The following is a 20969-nucleotide window of genomic DNA, read 5'->3' on the forward strand; positions in this document are numbered from 1 at the left end:
GCCAAGGCATAAGCACGCCCACCATGTCTTAGCGAGCGGCCACTTTGTGTATGCGCACAGGCAGAGCCTCCCACCAGCAACACGTCATCTCCATCAAGTGTATTAGAACATTGGTACATCGAGCACCACCGGATGTGAATGCAGTGCTTGAGGTAGCTTTACCCTACCGCAAGCAGTGCGAGGAGATCAGTGTAAAAAAATGGCAAGTGACGTGTACTATGACGCTGCCTGTTAATTATGCATGCCTCTAAAATGGCGTTGAAACAGCCAGGCACGCCTGCGTTCGCATCTCCAACCCCCTGTTATTACTGTCCTGCCCCTGTTACCACCCACAAACGGCCTCTCCTGTCACTCATTACCCTGAGCTGCCTTTGCTAGGTGAGCGAGGGGGGTTGCGATCGCAGTGTGTAGTTTGCGCACGCGCCGAACGAAGCGTGCGCAGAACATCGGGCCGCTTGCGAATTTCCATCGCGAGCGAGCAGTTCTGAATCAGGCCCTTAGTTCTCATAGCACCCCAACAGTCCAGGTATTAAGGATATCCATGCTTGACCACAGATGACTTAATTAGTACATCAATCAATTTGGTTCAACCACATGTGCTCAACCATGGATCTCTAAAACCTGAACTGTTAGGGAGACTTGATGACTGCTTTTGGGAACCTCTGGTATAGGAGATCACTACACCACAAATACAAACCAATAGCACTTTTGAATATTTGAGAAAATTACATTGTGAGAATTGTCATTTTCTGAATGAAGAGAGTGACATATTCCCAGAAGAGCAGCTGTCACCCGAATGAATGAAATTCACTCATAAAATGTTCTATCTCCCTGGGACCAACACAACAAAAGCTCCACAATCTCAAAACACAGGACTTGGTCAAAGCTACTGTATATCTAAAAGAAAGGACGCAGAAAAAGTCTGACGTACAGACCAAAACCAACAAAATGAGAAAATACTTTAATCGGAACTATAAAAATAATTATTTCAAACCTATTTCAAGTATTAACAGTCTATTTACAAGATGCAGCTTTGTACACTTATAGTACACATGGAAAAAAAATATTAATAACACAGGAAACCAATATTTACAGCTTAAAAATAAAATATTATTCATAATGATCATTCACAGAAACCATTAGTAAAAACCATGGCTTACAGGAACCTCTTAAAGTTGTAGATTTTTTTTTTTTTTTGTAAATTGGTGCTGGGATCTCCAGCTATAATGATAATGCCTTTTACATTACCACAATGTGTGGGGAAATCCTGTCTGCCAATAAAAGGGTTTGTGCATGAGTAGTCTGCGTCTAAAGGAACCCGATGCATTTTCAGTGAATGGGAAAGAAAATGCACTTTACTAAAATTAACGTCATGGAAAAAGGTGACCGGAGGTTGAAAATAATCCTTTCAAACGGGTTTTTAAAATACGTGATGCATCTTATGATCACTTAGGTAAAAGGCTAAAAGGGAATGCTACAGGTATAACGGTGGGTGTCAGCAACGGGGGAACCCCCTGTTTTCTACGTGCGAGTCTTTATGCTACAGAATGCTCCGGCTCTAAGTTGTGGTTGGGGAAAAAAAAAAAAAATAGATTGCAGATGTCTGGTTTGTACACAAAAAAACCCACATGCACACACAACCTGCTATATATGGGCTGCCAACACTGTATATCTCATTGATGGAGCAGATAATATTGCCATTCATAGATCTGGACTGTACCACCGGGGAGGCAGGGCAGAACGCTCTTTAAATAGCCCTTCATATGACAATGCTTGTTTTGTAATACAATAGAATCAGCAAAACATTTACCCGCTTATAACTCCACATCACTGGTGTATATTACAGCACACAGATGGCAAAGTAGTCTGCTATGCTAGAGATCCTATTGAACTAGTAAAACAAGGCCACAAGCACATATTAAAACCAAACTTTGGCACTAGCACATATTAAAATCAAACTTAGACACTACTCTCTTGACGTACAGACATAGAAAATGTATGGGACGGATTATGTTAAAACACATTAAAAAAACATGAATAATACTTTTTTTTTTTCCCAGGTACAGGTTTCTCTGTTTTGTACATTTAAAAATGCATGTTCAGTAAGACAATGCCATGGGTTGCAAGTCATTAAAGTGAAGAATGGGGGCCAGATGTGCTGGGCTATTTTTTCCTTGCGGCTTGTAAAAACGGCTGAGATGATCCAAACAATGAGAAAGGTTTCTTTTTAGCACCAACTGCTAAATTTCCGTCGGAAATGCTCCTGGGCAGGCGCCTCGGTGCACCATTGTCCCTCGTTTTCGATAATCCTGTGAATTAGATTAATACGTTGTTCAGTGGTTTGGCAGCACTGGCCTAAGAGTAAAATGATTCAAGAGATTGGGAAGTTTCCTTTTATATAAACGTTCCAGCCACTGCAGCTTGTATATCTTCACAACCCCTATGCCCTTATTTTACAGGCAAATAAAGAGAACATCCCTAAATATGGCTTCTTTAAGAGAAACACATCACCTTTTTGCAGTACCTGGGATTCTTACTGTACCTGTGAACAGAACAGAATCCAAGTCAGGAGTAGGGACCATGTGCTATTCCACTTGCTGTGGTACTACACATCTCAGCATGCCCTGCCAGAGTTTTTACTCTTAAGGCACATATCCACTACAAGATATAAATGAACGATAACGATATCGTTCATCGTCCGCAATATCATGCAGTGTATATGCCGGCAACGACCAGCGATGCGCGCTCCCGCTGGTCATTGTCGGCATCGGTCATCGCCTGAACCTACTGTCCACCCTGACTATATCGGTTGTGCATGTTCGGGAATGAGGGAGGGTGCCGGCACTGAATGAAATATCGTTCAGTGTGGGCACAATATCCACAGCACAGTACAAAGAGCGATTGAACAATAACTATATCATTATCGTTCATTAATCGTGTAGTGGATATGCCCCATTAGGCATGCTAAAGCTGTGGCAAGGCATGCTGGAATGTGTAGTTCTTCAGCAGCAGGAGTTCTAAGTAACAAACTATCAATGTTAGTTACATATACTTAGAAAGCATTGAACAACAGACATTGAAGCGGGATCCCGACATCTGTCAGAATCCCAGCGCCATCATCCCGACGGTAAGTACTGGGGTTATGGGGAGGGTAAAGATACTTACCAACAAGTGTTGGTATCCTAACCTTTGTTGGGATGCCGGCATCGGGATCTGACCGCCAGGATCCTGAGCGTCGGCATCCCGTACCCAACCCATTTGAGCATCTCTGTACATTAATGCGTTTAACACAAATTAACTACTATTCTTGGAATAAAATTAATTATAGTAATCTCTCTGGTGCTTTGACATTTAGGGGCTTAGTAACCAATGGGAGAAGAGCAATAAATATGGAAAAAAATAAATTTTTGCCAGAGAAAAGGCTTCTCCCTATGGGGGAGAGGTATCAAGCCTTAGAGAGGTGTAGAAGTTGCCCACTGCAACCTGCTTCTAGCTACTGTATCTAGCACAGTCTATAAATGTCAGAAGCTGATTGGTTGCTATGGGTAACATCTCCAATTTATGTCTCTGTAAAGTTTGATACATCTCCCCCTATATAACAAAGTTGCACAGCTTTTGTCGGCTATCCCCTCCTAGATAAATAATAAAATTGTCCACTAGGGCGCTTAAAATAGGAAACATGTGAATCACACCAGTTTGTGAGTCTGAATAGTGTATAAGATGGAGTACCACTCCCTTAAAGTATATAGAATTGTTTTCTTATGGTAACCGGAACCTTGAGATACCTGAACCCTGAACCTGCCTCCGGAAATAAGATGTGTAACCAGCAGGATTAAGGGTGGTTCTCGAGACTTCAAAAAGGTAGAGTATCTCACAGACAGCAGGGGTGTCAGAAACGGAAGCCCAACAATACTTCTAGAAAGTACAATGTGGGCTTGGACAGAGTAATGCTTTAAATAATCTTATTTCCATTATAGCTGCATTCATAGATTTAGAACAAAGCTAAAGTGATTTTATATATCTTTATATGAGTAGGATCATAATTCTTTGTAAATCCTGTCTAGCGAAGAAACAACTTTAAAAGGGTAAAGCAAAATATCAGGCAGTAAACCCTCACTCTTGTTTTTCCATTGTCTGAGCCGCAACATCGAAAAATCAGACGCCCACACCTTTTACAACAAACATTACTGCCAATTCAGAACATAAAAGGACATATCACACTCAGAAAATATTTTTGGTGACTGATTACAGCAACAAACCATTAAATTGATAACCTGGAAATGTCAGGCGTGTATCAGACAGGCAAACGTGAAAGAGTAAGATCATGATTTATCATTTTAAGCGTACCTATTGCCCTTTTCACCCGCAGTGCTTTGCAGTCGATGGGGATGTCCTGTCGGACACGTTTTGGGATAGGAAATAGTGTGTTGTCTTCTTTCACGGCACTGCCAGCTGCAAGACTGAAAATACATGGTGAAAAATGAAAATTAAAAAAACTTTTTGTTTTTTATACATGACATTGCACTGCTTGTCCATTCAGGCAACTCTGGATAAACCACATTTCCCACCTACATGTGTGTCTGTATAAATCTTTGCTAGTGTCACGCTAAAAAGCCCCTCTTAGTGTGCCAGGTCCCGTGAGACTCTGCTGTGTCTTTTTTTTTCCGGAAATGCGTCTGATGATTACGGATTCATTTGAACTGCGACACTTGTATACGACTGAGTCTCTGGATCTGTATACGAAGTGCTACAATGCAACGGCTGCAGCTTTTCACATTCCAGCTTCCATCGTGGTTTATATACAGACTAAGGTGCACACAGATATACAAGTGTCACGTATCAAATTAACCAGCGCAGTCTGTTGGAGCGTCCTACTAGCATCGCAATGCGACAGACACATTTTCGTCACAAAAGATGCCCAGCGCTAGCAGAGTTGCACAGGAACTGGGCGCTCACTCACATCAGGCAAGTCGCACTGCGTGGCGTATTCAGGCTAGATGTTTGAGGACACAACAACCCACTTTGCTGTGGAACTGATACAGAATTAGCAATCGTTTCCCAGGCTGCAAACAAAACACCTGTCAAGTTGAATATTTGTATACCATTTTTTCCACCATTTGAAGAAAACCCTTAAAAAGTTTAAATATTTTATTTGAAACTCTGCCAGAAAGCAAGGGATTAATAAGCCATGTCACTAACAGACATCGGTGGTGCCATGTTACGGGATGGACTGTACAGGAGGTTAGGAACCAGTGACACTGTGGCATGAGACCATTAATGCCGTGGCTGCTTTATAAAGACAAAGGACCTGATTCAGACCCGTTTGCTAGATGCGGCAGCTCGCTCCCAGGGTATGCAAATTCAGCTAAGTGACGTCAAGGCAGGCATGGCATAAGCACGCCCACTATGTCTTGGCGAGCGATCATGGTGTGTATAGACACCCACCAGCCTGTCTTTAGCCGCCCACTAGCGTACGTCATCTCCAGGAAGTATGTACAACCATCGGATCAGACCGCAGCGCTTGTGGTTGACTGTACCCTACCGCAATAACTGTGAGCAGTTCTGTGTAAAAATCAACCAGGTGACGTGTACTATGACGCAGCCTGTTAATTAGGCACACCTCTGAAACTGTGTTGAAAGACTCAGGCACGCCTGCGTTCGCACCTCCACTCCCCCGTTACTACTGCCCTGCCCGTTACCACCCACAAACGGCCTCTCCTGTCACTCATTCCACTGCGCTACCCGATCGATCAAACTAGTTCGCGCAGGCAGATGCATGCGCAAATGCATAAATCGGTCGCGTACGAGCGAGCGGCCCCTTGCGAACGGGTCTGAATCAGGCCCAAAATGTGCACAACAGTACATTGTTTTCCTTCTACTTTGTTAGCTAGAACGAATATTAATTTTTGGCTATTAAACTTACCAGTACTGTATTTCATGTGAAAAAATAACAAAATACTTCAACTAGACAGATGACAAAACACTAAAAAAAAAAGTACATCTTGCAAGATAAAGATTTGTGATTCATTTATTTTTAAATAGCATTTGAAGAACTCTTCCCTATAAAAGACATAAGTTACAACGCGTGATACAAGCCTAATGGGATGTAGTCACTATCCCGGTGGTCGGGTTGTCAGCAGTTGGAATCCCGGAGCCAGAATCCAGACGTTAAGTATTAGGGATAAGGAAGAGGTTTAGGGGTTAGGCTGCAGGGAGGGAGGGTTTGGCTGCGGTAAAGGTGGGTTAGGGGGAGGGTTAGGCTACTTACCCTTCAGGCGTCGGGATCCTGACGGTCGGTATTTTGACCGCCGGGATCCCATACGCAAACCTTCTAGCATAGTGTTCGAATACCACTATGAGATTTCTACAGAGATGTCACCATTAAGCCCTGATTCCAGGTGTGAGAATCTATAGTACATGATTTAGAATCTTACCTCAATAGCTTTCTCTTTCGCTCGGCAGCTGAAGTCATCGCCATGTAGGATGGCTTCTCGTTTAGTTTTCCTGGATTACGGCTCAACAAAGATGGAAGTCCTATTCTGTTAAAAGAGAGATTGAAGGCCAAATGAGAGGTGGATAAATCAGCGGTAACATATGTCCAGGCATTAAGTACCTACATCTCTCAGAATCCGGTACGAGTGTGGAGAAGGATTTTGGGGAATAGTCTCAGGTGTTTTTTTTTTTTTTAACTAATAAAATGGGAATAAATTCACATCAGTTAAGCGCAATTTCTCTGAGCTATTTACAAGTGTGCTTTCCAATACACTGTATCCGGGGAAGGAGGGTGCCTTGGTGAAGCACTTTCCCTATTGTGAAGTCTTTCGGAGCTAGCCAAATACAGTGACGAAGTACTTCACTTCACTGCCTAGTTGCCCTCCGGGAAACTTGTATGTGTGGCCGTGGGGATGTGCACGCATGCAGTCCAGCTACCAGAGAGGGATCGCTATCAGGGTCCAGCTCTGAATAGCTTAGCCTTGCGTAGCTGGTATGAAATATTAGTTTGCCTAATGCTGGGTACACACTGAAAGATATATTGCTCAATACATTGAACAGGCAATATATCTGTAGTGCATTGGCGGGTGTGCACAGAAGACATGTCTGAACGACGTAGTTCGCAGAAACATCACATCTGCCCTTCAGCACATCCGATGCTGATATATCTTGCAGATATATCTGCACATCTGGCTGTGGGTATGGGCGACTCGTCGACTGCCCGTACACTTGCCTCAGGAACGTGTCGGTGACTTACATCTCAACTGGGCGGGCATTTAAATTTAGTTGTGATGTCAGTGCAGACACATCAGCCAAACGATGGCAAGTGTGTAATGCACTTACCGATCGTTAGATGGGTCGGCCAAAAACAGCTGACCCGTCAACCAGGTGTGTACCCAGCTTTACGCAGAAGATATCTGCAGCTATAGGCATTTGTTAAATAGTAACTATACCTAAAATTGCCTAAACCTTGTGAAATCAGCTGTGTCTGCAAGCTATCTGGCTCAATATTACAAAAAATAAATAAAAAAAAAGTCAGTCTTATTAGAACAGTAGGTTCACCTTGATGTAACTGTTGAGCACCCACATAAGCATTGTTTTGCACAGAGATGTACTGTATTTCCATGACTGTAATAGCTCGTCAGTCACAAAATGTGATTATGACGGCTCCATAATGTTGAAAGAGATTTTTTTTTATTTAACTGGTTGCCAGCAACACCAATCAAGCTGTAACCTTTACGCATCAAGCGCTGACTAACATTACTAGCTCTCTAAACAATATTAGTGCTTGGGCTGTCAACCAGCATGATATTACTGCAGATGGGGACAAGTGCCAGTCAAAACCTGCCAGAGTGCTTGTCTATGGTTATCCCTGACAACCAGATTAATATTAAAGTCCATTTCCATCAACATCGACTGCAAATCACTCACCTACCCTACAGTAACACATTGTTAAAATACTCTTTACTAACAGGATACATTTTAACAATAGGTAATGGCACAATAAGATAGACTGCATAGGTGCTTTCAAACTGTGATTGGGCCGTCTTGCACGTAGTTTTGCAGTTTGCGTGTAAATGTATTAATTCCATCACAATAACACTGTATTGCATACTTCTGAATAATACATATATAAAGTAAGAGTTTATAATTAATAACTACGAGTTTTCCCTATTACTTTTTAGGCTTTGGCTAATAAACTAGACTCCAAAACCAAACTCCTGGAGACTCCAGAATTTAGGAGAGTTCTTCCGTACTGCTGGGAGAGCAGTGAAGCATTCTTAGATCCAGGAGGGGGCTTTAGGTTATTATTTGCAAAGAAATGCATCATTAAGACCCCCACCTCCAGCTGCATGGTAACGGCCAATCATGGCACTGCACAGTGGGGGCCATGAAGTAGATTGCCTCGTCACACTCCATGTACTTGCCACTTAGACTTCCCACCAGGATCTCCTTATGGGCAAGTCCCTAAAGTAATCATTTAGATAGCCCAATAGCAAAATTATTTTAGTGTAAAACTCCATAGGTACCTTTGTAACATGCTGGTGGGAGGTTTTATGTCTTTGCCATTTGGATTCAGGTCACTGCTGCTCTGAGAGAGAATAACAGTGGAGTCCATATCGGTCTGTTCGGAATGAGACTTCAGGTGGAAAGTGAAGCCCATCTTCTGAGTGTCTTGGTCATGAGCCATAAAACTGCTGCCATTTTCCTTATTTTCCGCCATGCCAGGGATTTCTGCTATTTCCTTTGTAAGGGTGACTGTTCTATTTAAACTTTCTGGTGTGTAAACAATTGGGGTGAGGTCATCGCTGATAGAATCCTCATGGTCATTGACCTTGGAGAAGTGAGGTGCTCCGAGGTCTTGTCCGATTTGCGGCGACTCCAATAATTTCCTCCTAGTCTTTTTACAAGGAACAACGGCTTCCAATGGCCTTGGAGGGACAATTTCCTTCAGGTTTTTCACTTGTGAATCTAAAATATGAAAACATAAACTGTTCAGTATAACCAATCACATAATATCAGTTACTTTACATTAATATGGCTCAAACACGGCAGCAAGGATCTGGACCAAACCTCGCCATTCAATATAATGGGGGCCCTCATGGTTCTCTGCAATTTAACAGTGTACTATTAGGAGTACACCTAAAAACAATAATGTGATTAACAATGTGTTTAAGTCCCCACCTTCTAATGAAAATGTATTGATTGTGGTCTACAAAAATGAATTATTGTGTTTATGTAATTAAGGCTGTACCATGCGTTCCAAAAATCAAAGACATTATTGTCCCAGGAGAAAATGGTTAAATGGCAACTTCAGCAAATTGAGACATTTAGAAATAGCCTCTCTGGTTATCGGGTGTTAACATACTGAGGGGTCTATATTTTAAGCCTTGGATGGAAATAAAGTAATGAGACAAAGTACCAGCCAACCAGCTCCTAACTGCCATGTCACAGGCTGTGTTTGACAGTTAGAAGCTGATTATTTGGGACTTTATCACCGTTCCAAGGCTTAGTAAATAGACCGCTTAATCTGTGAAAAGTTCACTGATTAGTGTGTTAACAGCACAGTTATCGGGTATATCTTTTTGGGATTTGTGCCTTGTATAAAACCACTAGTCCAACACCTTAAGCTGCCCATCCACTAGGCGATTAAACCTAGCGATTGAGCGATAACGACCATCGTTATAGTTCAATCGCTTGGAAATCATCCGCAAATCGTGCAGTAAAATGCCCTACACGACCAGCGATGCACGATCCAGACAGTCGTTTACGTCGTCCTGTTTTGCCCGTCAATTAGTCGTTATTGGACATCGTTATCGTTCCTGCACCGTTGCATGTTTTCAAAGCCGGAACGACCAACATATATAGATTTAAATAAATATTTCCTCCCACTTTTATTAACAACTGCTTTGAAAATCGTTGGTCTATGGTCTTTGGTCGTTTTGTGCAATCGTACATGAACGATAACGATCATCAGGAATTGATGAACGATTTGTGAAGATCTTTTGATCTTTCAGGGACAAGTCTGCTAGTGGATGGGCAGCATTAGTGTTTTAATACTCTCCCAGAATTCCTCAGTAGTAAAGTGTATACATACAGAGCGTGCATTTGCATCCCCATTGACGTAATTCATCCTTGACGTATCAGAGCAATACACTGCTGTCTTGGAGATATTGACCCGGAGCATTAAGGGTTCTGCTGGGGCAGTGTGCGGTGATATGTGTTTGCATGATCCAGCTAGACCAGCATTTTTCAATCACTGTGCCGTGGCACACTAGAGTGACGTGAGCGGGTGGTAAAGTGTGCCGCGAGGTCAGAGCTGACTTTACTTGTAATGCTGGCCCGGGCAGTTCTGGGCTCTTCTGGGAGGCGCCCGGACCGTGACCTATGGAGATGCTGTGACATGAAATAGGTCACGCACGACGCATTGCACGCCCACCTGCACTGAGTGTGACTAAGCAACCCCAGCCGATGAGGTAGAGGACAGGGATGACCGTGAGCCTTCTCAGCTTATTTTTTTCTGTGGGGTCTAATGTGATTGGTCGCCAGAGGAAATAAAAAACAATGTGATTATTTTTCCTGTGGGGGCCAATTTGTGCGTTTGTTTTCTTTCTGTGGAGAGCATTTTAGTTTATATTTTTTCTGTGGGGCCCAATGTGTTTTTTTTGTACTGTGGGGGCCATTGTATTTTTTTTTTCTGTTGGGGCCAATGTCTGTTCTATTTCCTGTGTGGGGCCAATCTGTGAGTGTATTTTCCCGTGGGGGACTGATGGTGTGCTTTAGCAATTTTAAAATTCTGTTCGGTGTACCACGGGCTTAAAAAGGTTGGAAATCACTGGGCTAGTCTGCTCATGTACAGCAGAACTGGAAGCACAGACTTCGGCTTTCACTTACACTTAGAAACAAATACATTTAAATGTAAATGTTAAGCGATACAAAACATTAAAAATAAATATTTAAAAACTAGTGCCATAAAATACAAAAAGTGCTTTTCTTTTTGTCGTTTTCTTCTGTCCCACCATCCTGAGATGGCCATAACAGAATGATTGCAGCAGTACTTGTACTACAGGCATCCTTGTTAGATAGTCGGCAGCATTTACCACCAGCACTAATCTCTAGAAGTAGAATGTGAAGCCTTACTGCCAGCAAAAAACTCTTTCGCTTTAAGACCTTTAATATATAGACTCCATAATTCTCACTTATATCTGTTTAGAGAGAACTTGTGTAAGTTTAAGATGACTAGGTGTTCTACAGCAGTGGTTCCCAAACTTTCTTGAATCACGGCCCCCTAGACTACGTGCAGTTTGTTTATGGCCCCCCTAGGGCAAAAATGTCTTAATGTTTAAATTTATATAAAATTTCTCAATAAGTTCATTTTGCGCGCCTGGCACCCTTAGGTTCAACTACATGGCCTTTTGTTCAGTTACAGTCAGGTGCATAAATATTGGGACATTGACAGAATATTCATATTTTGGCCTCTATTCACCACCACAATGGCTTTGAAATGAAACAAACAAGATGTGCTTTAACTGCAGACTTTCAGATTTAATTTGAGGGTAATTACATCCAAATCAGGTGAACGGTGTAGGAATTACAACGGTTTCTATATGTGCCTCACACTTTTTAAGGGGCCAAAAGTTATGGGACTATCAACTCGAAAGCTATTTCATGGACAGGCGTGGGCTATTCCCTCGTTATTTCATTATCAATTAAGTAGGTAAAAGGTCTGGAGTTGATTCTAGGTGTGACATTTGCATTTGGAATCAGTTGCTGTCGACTCTCAATATGAGATCCAAAGAGCTGTCACTATCAGTGAAGCAAGCCATCATTAGGCTGAAAAATCAAAACAAACCCATCACAGAGATGGCAAAAACATTAGGAGTGGCCAAATCAACTGTTTGGAACATTCTTAAAAAGAAAGAACACACCAGAGAGCTCAGCAACACCAAAAGACCCGGAAGACCACGGAAAACAACTGTGGTGGATGACAGAAGAATTATTTCCCTGGTGAAGAAAAACCCCTTCACAACAGTTGGCCAAATCAAGAACACTCTCCAGGGGGTAGGTGTATATGTGTCAAAGTCAACAATCAAGAGAAGACTTCACAAGAGTGAATATAGAGGGTTCACCACAAGATGTAAACTATTGGTGAGCCACAAAAACAGGAAGACCAGATTAGAGTTTGCCAAACAACATCTAAAAAAGCCATTACAGTTCTGGAACAACATCCTATGGACAGATGAGACAAAGATCAACTTGTGCCAGAGTGATGGGAAGAGAAGAGTATGGAGAAGGAAAGGAACTGCTCATGATCCAAAACATACCACCTCATCAGTGAAGCATGGTGGTGATCATGGCGTGGGCATGTGTGGCTGCCAATGGAACTGGTTCCCTTGTATTTATTGATGATGTGACTGTTGACAAAAGCAGCAGAATGAATTCTGAACTGTTTCGGGCAATATAATATGCTCATATTCAGTCAAATGCTTCAGAACTCATTGGACAGCGCTTCACAGTGCAGATGGACAATGACCCAAAGCATACTGCAAAAGCAACCAAAGAGTTTTTTAAGGCTAAAAAGTAGAATGTTATGCAATGGGCAAGTCAATCCCCTGACCTGAATCCTGACAAAACTGAAGGGAAAATGCCACAAGAACAAGCAGGAACTGAAGACATTTGCAGTAGAGGCCTCGCAGAGCATCACCAGGGATGAAACCCAGCGTCTGGTGATGTCTATGCGTTCCAGACTTCAGGCTGTAATTGCCTGCAAAGGATTTGCAACAAAGTATTAAAAAGTGAAAGTTAGATTTAGGATTGTTTAGTTTGTCCCATTACTTTTGGCCCCTTACAAAGTGGGAGGCACATATAGAAACCGTTGTAATTCCTACACCATTCACCTGATTTGGATGTAATTACCCTCAAATTAAATCTGAAAGTCTGCAGTTAAAGCACATCTTGTTTGTTTCATTTCAAAGCCTTTGTGGTGGTGAATAGAGACCAAAATATGAAAATTCTGTCAATGTCCCAATATTTATGCACCTGACTGTATATGATGGAGGACAGGGTTGCCATTCTATTGGTGCACATATTTTATGATTGACGGCCATCAGCTCTGGTTTTCCATATTACATGGACCAAAAATAATTAGATTTTATCCTGGATCACCACCTGTGGCACTCATGCAAGTTCCCCGAGGCACCCCTGTTTGGGAACCACTGTTCTACAACCCCTAGACAGGGGTTGCGTTTGTTTCCTCTACTTTCCGAACATAATTTCTTTAAAAGTGACTACCAAGTATGGGCAGGGGAGGATTCAATGCCATTCGGTGTCCATCAATGCATATAACCATCTATTTCAGTACACAAAGAGTACTAAAGTTCTTGACCACCTCAACGAGGTGCAAGAAAAATGGAGCATAGGTACTGGTCACAAAGTACCTACAGAATATTGAGAACAACAAATATCTGCATTAAAAAAAAATTAATAGTATATAGTTATTGATTACTGAATGACCCCGTAAGATAGCGTGATATCGGGTATTCTCACACACGGGGGTGCAGCCTTAACCAGGATTAAACTTGAAATGTAGAGGAAAAGAGTGGTTGTATTTATTAGGCACTCAAGAGCCACATTAAGTAAAACTTCACTTTTAATAGAATTATATTTAAAATTGTTGTCCCATTTCCACTGGGTAGGGTAAAGTCAACAGTGAAATAATAAAGTTAAAATCAAAGAAAAAACTAAAAGATATATACATATAAATTTTGTTCGAAGAATAAAGATATAGTGTATAAAACAAGTGCCTGTCTACTGGGTTGGGTATGTAATACAGATGCCAGAAGACCGAACAGTCAGAATCTTGCCGGACAAGGTAAGGATCTAATCCCTACCGAACCCCCCCGCCCACAACCCTCCCTTGGGGATGCCTAACACTCCGAGGGGGTGCCTAACCCTAACCCCCCCTAGCCTAACCCTCCCCGGGGTGCCTAAACCTAATCATTGCGCCCCCACCCGCGGCTAACCCTAACTGTCCTTGCTTCCCTTTGTTCGGGAAGCCGTCTGTCGGGATTCTGTTGTCGGGCTACATATACCCCTATCTTTAGTCCTATATCGGGATTTTGACGCCAGGATTCCGTCAGACGGCTTTCCGGGCATCGGCATTATAACTACATCCCCTGTCTACTGTGTCTTATTCATAGGTTGGTTTATCAGTATGTAGCCGTTTGCTGGATATAATTTACCTTATTTATTACAATCTGTTCACCTGATCTAGAGTCAAGCTGTGGATATACGTGGAGAATCTTATTTGAACTCAACTTATCTATCTTTGTTTTTTCTTTGATTTTAAACTTAATATTTAACTGTTGACTTTGCCCCACCCAGTGGAAATGGGACAACAATTTTAAATATAATTCTATTAAAAATGAGGTTTTACTTATAGTGGCTCTTGTGCGCCTAATATATACAACCACTCTTTTCCTCTACATGACAAAGTACCTACACCTGACCACTCCGCAGGAACTTCGTGGCCATTGCGCACTATTCCGTACAAAGAATTCTTTAGAACAGTACGAGGTTACTAATCTATTAATTAGATCAGAAGTAAAAAATGAAAATGCGCTTGTATTTCCGCAGCTCAATAAATAGTGGTCAGATTAAAAATATGGGTATATGAGCGCTGGTATGGATTAGAATTGGTGGACCGCACAAATAAAAATATATGAATGTAATGAATAATCAGTAATCAATAATAAAACAAAACAAACAAAAAAATATAAAAAATATAAAAAAAATAATAAAAAAAAAAAATAATTAATAAAAACAAAGATGAAAATAGAAAGAAAAACAGCAAAGGAGAGAAAAGGCATAAACAGTATTATGGGATTAATGTTTATAGTCTTTATAGACTAGTTGGGGGTGTGCCAGTTCTGCATGTACCCCACGAGGGGTCCGCTGTGCTATTGCCACCTAACTCACCCTAACTAGCTCGGCGTTGACTGCTGACTTCAGCTGCAGATTCCCATCTGAGCCGCGATCACATGTCCCGCCGGGCTGGTGCCTCTTGATGACAGAGGGCGTCGGGGGATGTTCAGTGGGCTTGTAGCGGCAGCGGCAGTTGTTCTTTTCCTGGGCACTCCTTCCAATCTCCAACGCGTTTCGGACCGAAACATCCCCCGACGCCCTCTGTCATCAAGCGGCGCCAGCCCAGCGGGACATGTGATCGCGGCTCAGATGGGAATCTGCAGCTGAAGTCAGCAGTCAACGCCGAGCTAGTTAGGGTGAGTTAGGTGGCAATAGCACAGCGGACCCCTCGTGGGGTACATGCAGAACTGGCACACCCCCAACTAGTCTATAAAGACTATAAACATTAATCCCATAATACTGTTTATGCCTTTTCTCTCCTTTGCTGTTTTTCTTTCTATTTTCATCTTTGCTTTTTATTAATTATTATTTTTTTTTTGTTTGTTTTGTTTTATTATTGATTACTGATTATTCATTACATTCATATATTTTTATTTGTGCGGTCCACCAATTCTAATCCATACCAGCGCTCATATACCCATATTTTTAATCTATTAATTAGATCAGTTACAGGAGACCCGGGAGAAGAGAATGGGGCGGGGGAAGAACAACAAGTGTCTGGTAACGGAAAATAACTTTTTAAGTTTTAAAATAGGCAGATCTATAAAGAAATGGAGAGAGATAGAAAGATAGATATACAAAGATCTTAAGGCAGAAATAAACCCGTCACTTTTCACCTACAAGATATTTAATACTAATTTAATAACAAAGGCCATTAATCACAAACCATCACATGCGAAGTATTACTCATATATGCAGCAAATCTGTATACTGCCTGGAGTAACTATGGCTACCTATCTGTAATGTCACGGGGGAGCAGTGTGGGTGCGTTTCAAACTCATGGTCTCTGTGGTAACCTACATTTGTGCAACTAGATAACTATTAAAACCATAAATATATTTGTGCAAGTTGTCAATGCAAATGAAGTAAACACACCAGTTCTGTTTGTAAAAGAAGAAAGGGACAAACTAGCAAGTGCTTAACATACATTATTACAGTCCCATCATTGTGCTCTGAGATGGGTACACGCGTGCAGTGCAGCCAAGCCTGGGTTAATTAACCCTCAGAGGAAATCATTTAACAGGTCCACTGATGAGTGCTCGGTGATGCAGTTAGAGGTTGGTGACCTAAAGCCATTCATTTTGCTGATGAATGTGACTAATCCTTGCCTTTTCTGGACTGCGCCAGCTCAGATTTTGGGACATCATGCCCAACGCACAGAAATATTTCATATTGGTAAAGTAAGTAGACGCAGATAACCTGTGGCAATTCGTTTCAAAAGCCCATAATTACAGTATTTTTGTCAAGAAATATAAATATTTGCTGAACTCACAAAAGGAATTTACAAAAGAAAAGATTGATTGTACAGATTCAATGGGGGTTTATATGGCAGACACGAGGCAGGAGCTGTGTGTTTCTAGCTAGAAAGTAGAATATAATGTAAAAGAGGAAACAACACAAAAAGACTGCAAGAAAAAAAAAAAAATGATTACAAAATACTAAACGAAGCATAAAAATTAATGTTAACGGCTGGTATTTATATGGGTAATATTGTGATACAACTTTCTACTTAAATCACACAAAATAGAAAATACGTTTATTACGATTGCTAAAGAGCCAACAGGTCAGGGCTGGGAAAACTATTTTTTTTTTAACAAAAAACAAAACATGTTTTTCCAACCCTAGTTAAAAAGTATTATAACAAGGTTTCTAATACGTAGTAATGTTTCACAGTATTAATATAACATGCAAATTTTTGTTCAGTAAAACATTAATGCAAATAAAACTAGTTTAAAAAAAAACAGTATTAAAAAAAAAAAAATTCTCCAACCCTGCAACAGGTACTAGAACGTAACAATTACAAAGTAGTACAAATCAATTACACTATAATACATTAGCCATATGAGGCCGCTTATAGTTAGGAAAGTCAGCAGAGTGTAAATGTGCCCAGTGCACAATGCTGTGTGACACAAGGGATGCTGAAGCAATTTCTTTTTGCATGTAGAACAGAAATACTGGGCAGCTTTATTCTAACACCATGATTTATAGTTGAGGACGCCTCCCTTCTCAATTCTAGGAGGTCTTTTAATCAAGGGGAGAAGTAGCTCAAAAGGAGTAGATTCAGGATTCTCCCTATTTATCAATGCGTGACGGCTATCACAAGGCCTCTCCTGCAACAGCTTCCCAGCTATTTAGCGAATAACAGCGATATAAGCATGTGTTATTATAAAAATAAAAAAAATAATCTTCTTACACCTATATTAAATAAAATTTTGTATCTTTTTTTACATTCAATGTGCCTGCGTGACTTTGCAAAGCCGAAGGGACCACGACTGGACAGCAACGGGATAAGTTACTACAGGTCGAGTCTCCCGTATCCAAATATTCCTAAATACGGAATAATTTTGTCATAACAGATAATGGAACCTTTCATTTTTGATGGTTTATGTACACAAACTTTGTCTAAGGCACAAATTATTAAAATTATTGAATAAAGTTACCTTCAGGCTGTGTGTATAGGGTGTATATGACAAATTAATTTCATTTCTGTACAGAAACTTTGCTAGAGCCATAAAAGTATTGAAAATATTGTATAAAATGACCTGCAGGCTGTGTATAAGGTGTACATAACACATACATGCATTCTGTGTGTATATTGGGGTCCCATTCCCAAGATATTTCATTATGATATGAAAATATTCCAAAATACGGAATATTCCGTTATCCAAAATACCCCTGGTCCCAAGCATTTTGGATATGGGAGACTCAACCTGCTGCCAGCCAGCATTTCTATTGTTACAAACGAAAATAGGAAAAGATTTTAGAAAATGTGTCTTTTCTGGATTATTTGGCAAACACACCTTTATAATGGCTGCATATTTTAAACAAACGCCCTCTCTGGGTTTTATATTTGTAGCTGGATTAACCTTATATCTTAAACTGGGCATACACTATACAATTAGCTGTCAGATATCTGTCCTGGCTGGAATGAAAACCTGGTAATGGTATGGCAGCAGATGACAATCGTCCATTTGCTCACAAACACTGGAAAACAGACAAAAATGGTTGTTCAGACAAATTGGTTAAAACACACAAATTTAACCAATTTGAACAATTGTTTTTTGTCCGTTTTCCAGTGTTTAAGACCATATGATCGACTGTCATTTGCTCGCATACATTACCAGGTTTTCATTCCAACCAGCCAGATTGGACAGATAATTGTATAGTGCATGCCCAGCATAAGTGAGGCCCTTAGACACTGCTATCCACCAACAGTGTACTATATACAGATATATAAAGGTCAAGTAGATAAAAGAGCCTACCTTTTGGTTATTCACTTTCTGCGCCTTGCTGCAGCGTGCCTAATTTCACATGGATAAACCGTTCCAGTCTGTACTCTGCCTCCACCTCTATGACGTACTGGCCCAACTTTTTCCGACACTCCACACCAGTTGCCTGGTGCTAGACTTCAATGAGCCCGGACATATGGACCTTCGCTTGGCTCGACAATTAATGCAAGAGTTGCATATTCTCATGTGATATGTTACTGAACACAGAACATTACCACCGGGTAGCCGGTTCACACAGGAATTGCAGTCTGAACATGCATAAAAATGTGATCAGTGGGATAGAACTACAGTATAAGCAACAAGAGCAGCCATGATTGATGCAGACTTGTATGAAATGGAAAATACTGCCCACTTTGGGATTATTATGACACAGTAATGAGTTTCCCGTCATGCAATATCAAGGTCAATGCACTACACTCCAACAAATTGCTGCAAGGTCAACAGGGTAGATCTAGGGCTGGATTAAAAGCAAACTAATCACTCATTTCAAAACCCGAACCAATGTGTATGCAAATATAGTCGATCAATTCATTAAGACCCACTTGTTGGAAGGCGCGCGCTGCATCCTATCCAGTACCCTGAAAGGTAAGCTGACTTATCAGCCACAGAACAATACAGAGCCCACAGTGGACACTGCAAGTACACACTATCACCACAGCTATAGTGAGGAGGGTGAGGGGGTGGATATAGTGCTACCACCTGCCAATGTATTTACTTCCATCATGCCCGGCACACTACAATGGCCAGCAACACCCTGAGCTCTAGGCTGCTCATATATATATATATCTGCATACCGCGGTTATAGCTGTGTCATCCCCGTGTCTTACGCTACTTGTTGCTCTACCTGATTCAATAAATCTAATAACTGGTGGTTAAACTGTACCGTCACCAACAACCGCATTACATATTCACCACCACGTGGGCCTTGGTCAAGTATATTGTATCCTGACATAGCAACCTGTCTGCTGGACTACTGTGCCAGCACATCCGGACGGCCTCCGCTGACAGATTATGGGCTCAGTGCCCAGAGCTCCAGCATTGTGCCAATTCTATATTCTGCCAATAGGTTATGGGGCCAGAGTATTGTCACAGATTATTCTGCTAATACCAATAACATAGCTGAGGCATAAATGAGCTGCATCTACTGCATGTGGTGGATGGGTGCACTTAAACCAACATACGGAGTATTGGAAAATGTCTTTCTATTAGTAGATGAGCAGTACTTCAGCCAAACCGTACGTGCAAATCATATGGTTCTAAACAAATATACTGTTAATGATTTGCTTTCTGAAGTGCACATTCCCTTGTGGCACTGTTACATAGAAAAATAAATGACCATTTTGCATTGAACTACCACCTAGAACTGCTATTCATGGATAATACATGATGACTGCAGCTACACACACAAGCAGAATTTAGTGTATACACACTTTTCCTCAATTGCTAGGAATACCAACAGATATAAATCAATGGGCCAAAAGAAAACAATACAATAAGAAAGATCTGTCAGCTGTCAGAATCCATAATATATATTGTTTTTAAAGTTATATATTCCTATTTATTTCATTATACCCCTGAAAGTGTACTCTGCAGAATATATGGTAGAACATGTTGGGGGAGGCAGGCCTGTCTTCTGCTTACCCACAGAATTTTAGGGGTATATTTACTAAAGTGAGAGTTTTTAGAAGTTTAGATGTTTCCCAGAGCAACCAATTAGATTCTACTTAACATCTAACTAGCACCTTCTAGAAGATAATACAGGTTGAGTCTCCCATATCCAAAATGCTTAGGACCAGGGGTATTTTGGATAATGGATATCTTGAGAATGGGACCCCAGTATACACACAGAATGCATTTGTGTGTTATATGCACCTTATACACACAGCCTGCAGGTAATTTTATACAATATTTTCATTAATTTTGTGGCTCAAGCAAAGTTTATTTACAAAAAAGTAATTAATTTATATTTCATATACACCCAGCCTGGATGTAATTTTATACTATATTTTTAATAATTTGTGCCTTAGACAAAGTTTGTGTACATTGAACCATCAAAAATCAATAGGTTTCATTATCTCAGTCATGCCAAAATTATTCCATATTTTGGAATATTCCGTATTTTGGAATATTTGGATATGGGAGACTCAACCTGTAGCTAAAATCTGATAGGTTGCTATGGGCAACCTCTCTACTTCTAAAAACTCTCACTTTAGTAAATTTACCCCCTAGAATAAACATTGAAGCTAAAAATGTACTGCTTCTATGGTAGGACAAATACCAGTCACCAAGTTGACTAAACATTTAATCCTGGCAAATAGATATTTTTAAAAATAAAGCTAAATGTAAAAACAAAACAAAACAAAATGCCCCTCCCAAGGTAGTTGCTGGAGTGGGCGGGATGTCGCGCACAGAATGCCTTCCACATAAGGGGGAATGCCAGTCTGCCGCATTCAGTCTGTGTGGCTCCTCCCTTCTGCCTGCAAGATGCTGCCAAGTGGGTGTCAGGAGCCTGACTCTGGTCCTTCTCCCTGAGGCTGTAGCATT

At 41.1% G+C, this 20969-nt stretch overlaps 1 protein-coding gene across 1 annotated transcript in view; it reads right to left on the reverse strand.

Moving 5' to 3' along the window:
- Positions 1-1020: 1020 nt before the first annotated feature.
- Positions 1021-20969, reverse strand: part of KIF18A (kinesin family member 18A) — a 117496-nt gene continuing 97547 nt past the window's right edge. The window contains exons 14-17 of the mRNA XM_088470476.1: positions 8523-8964; positions 6435-6539; positions 4348-4460; positions 1021-2309 (exon numbers count right to left, since the gene is read on the reverse strand). Of these exons, the coding sequence (XP_088326602.1) occupies positions 2164-2309; positions 4348-4460; positions 6435-6539; positions 8523-8964 (806 nt within the window). The 3' untranslated portion in view covers positions 1021-2163. The remainder of the gene's footprint in view (positions 2310-4347; positions 4461-6434; positions 6540-8522; positions 8965-20969) is intronic.

The sequence above is a fragment of the Taudactylus pleione genome, unplaced genomic scaffold (genome assembly GCF_031769625.1).
Source record: "Taudactylus pleione unplaced genomic scaffold, aTauple2 ptg000100l, whole genome shotgun sequence".
Lineage (NCBI taxonomy): Eukaryota > Metazoa > Chordata > Amphibia > Anura > Myobatrachidae > Taudactylus > Taudactylus pleione.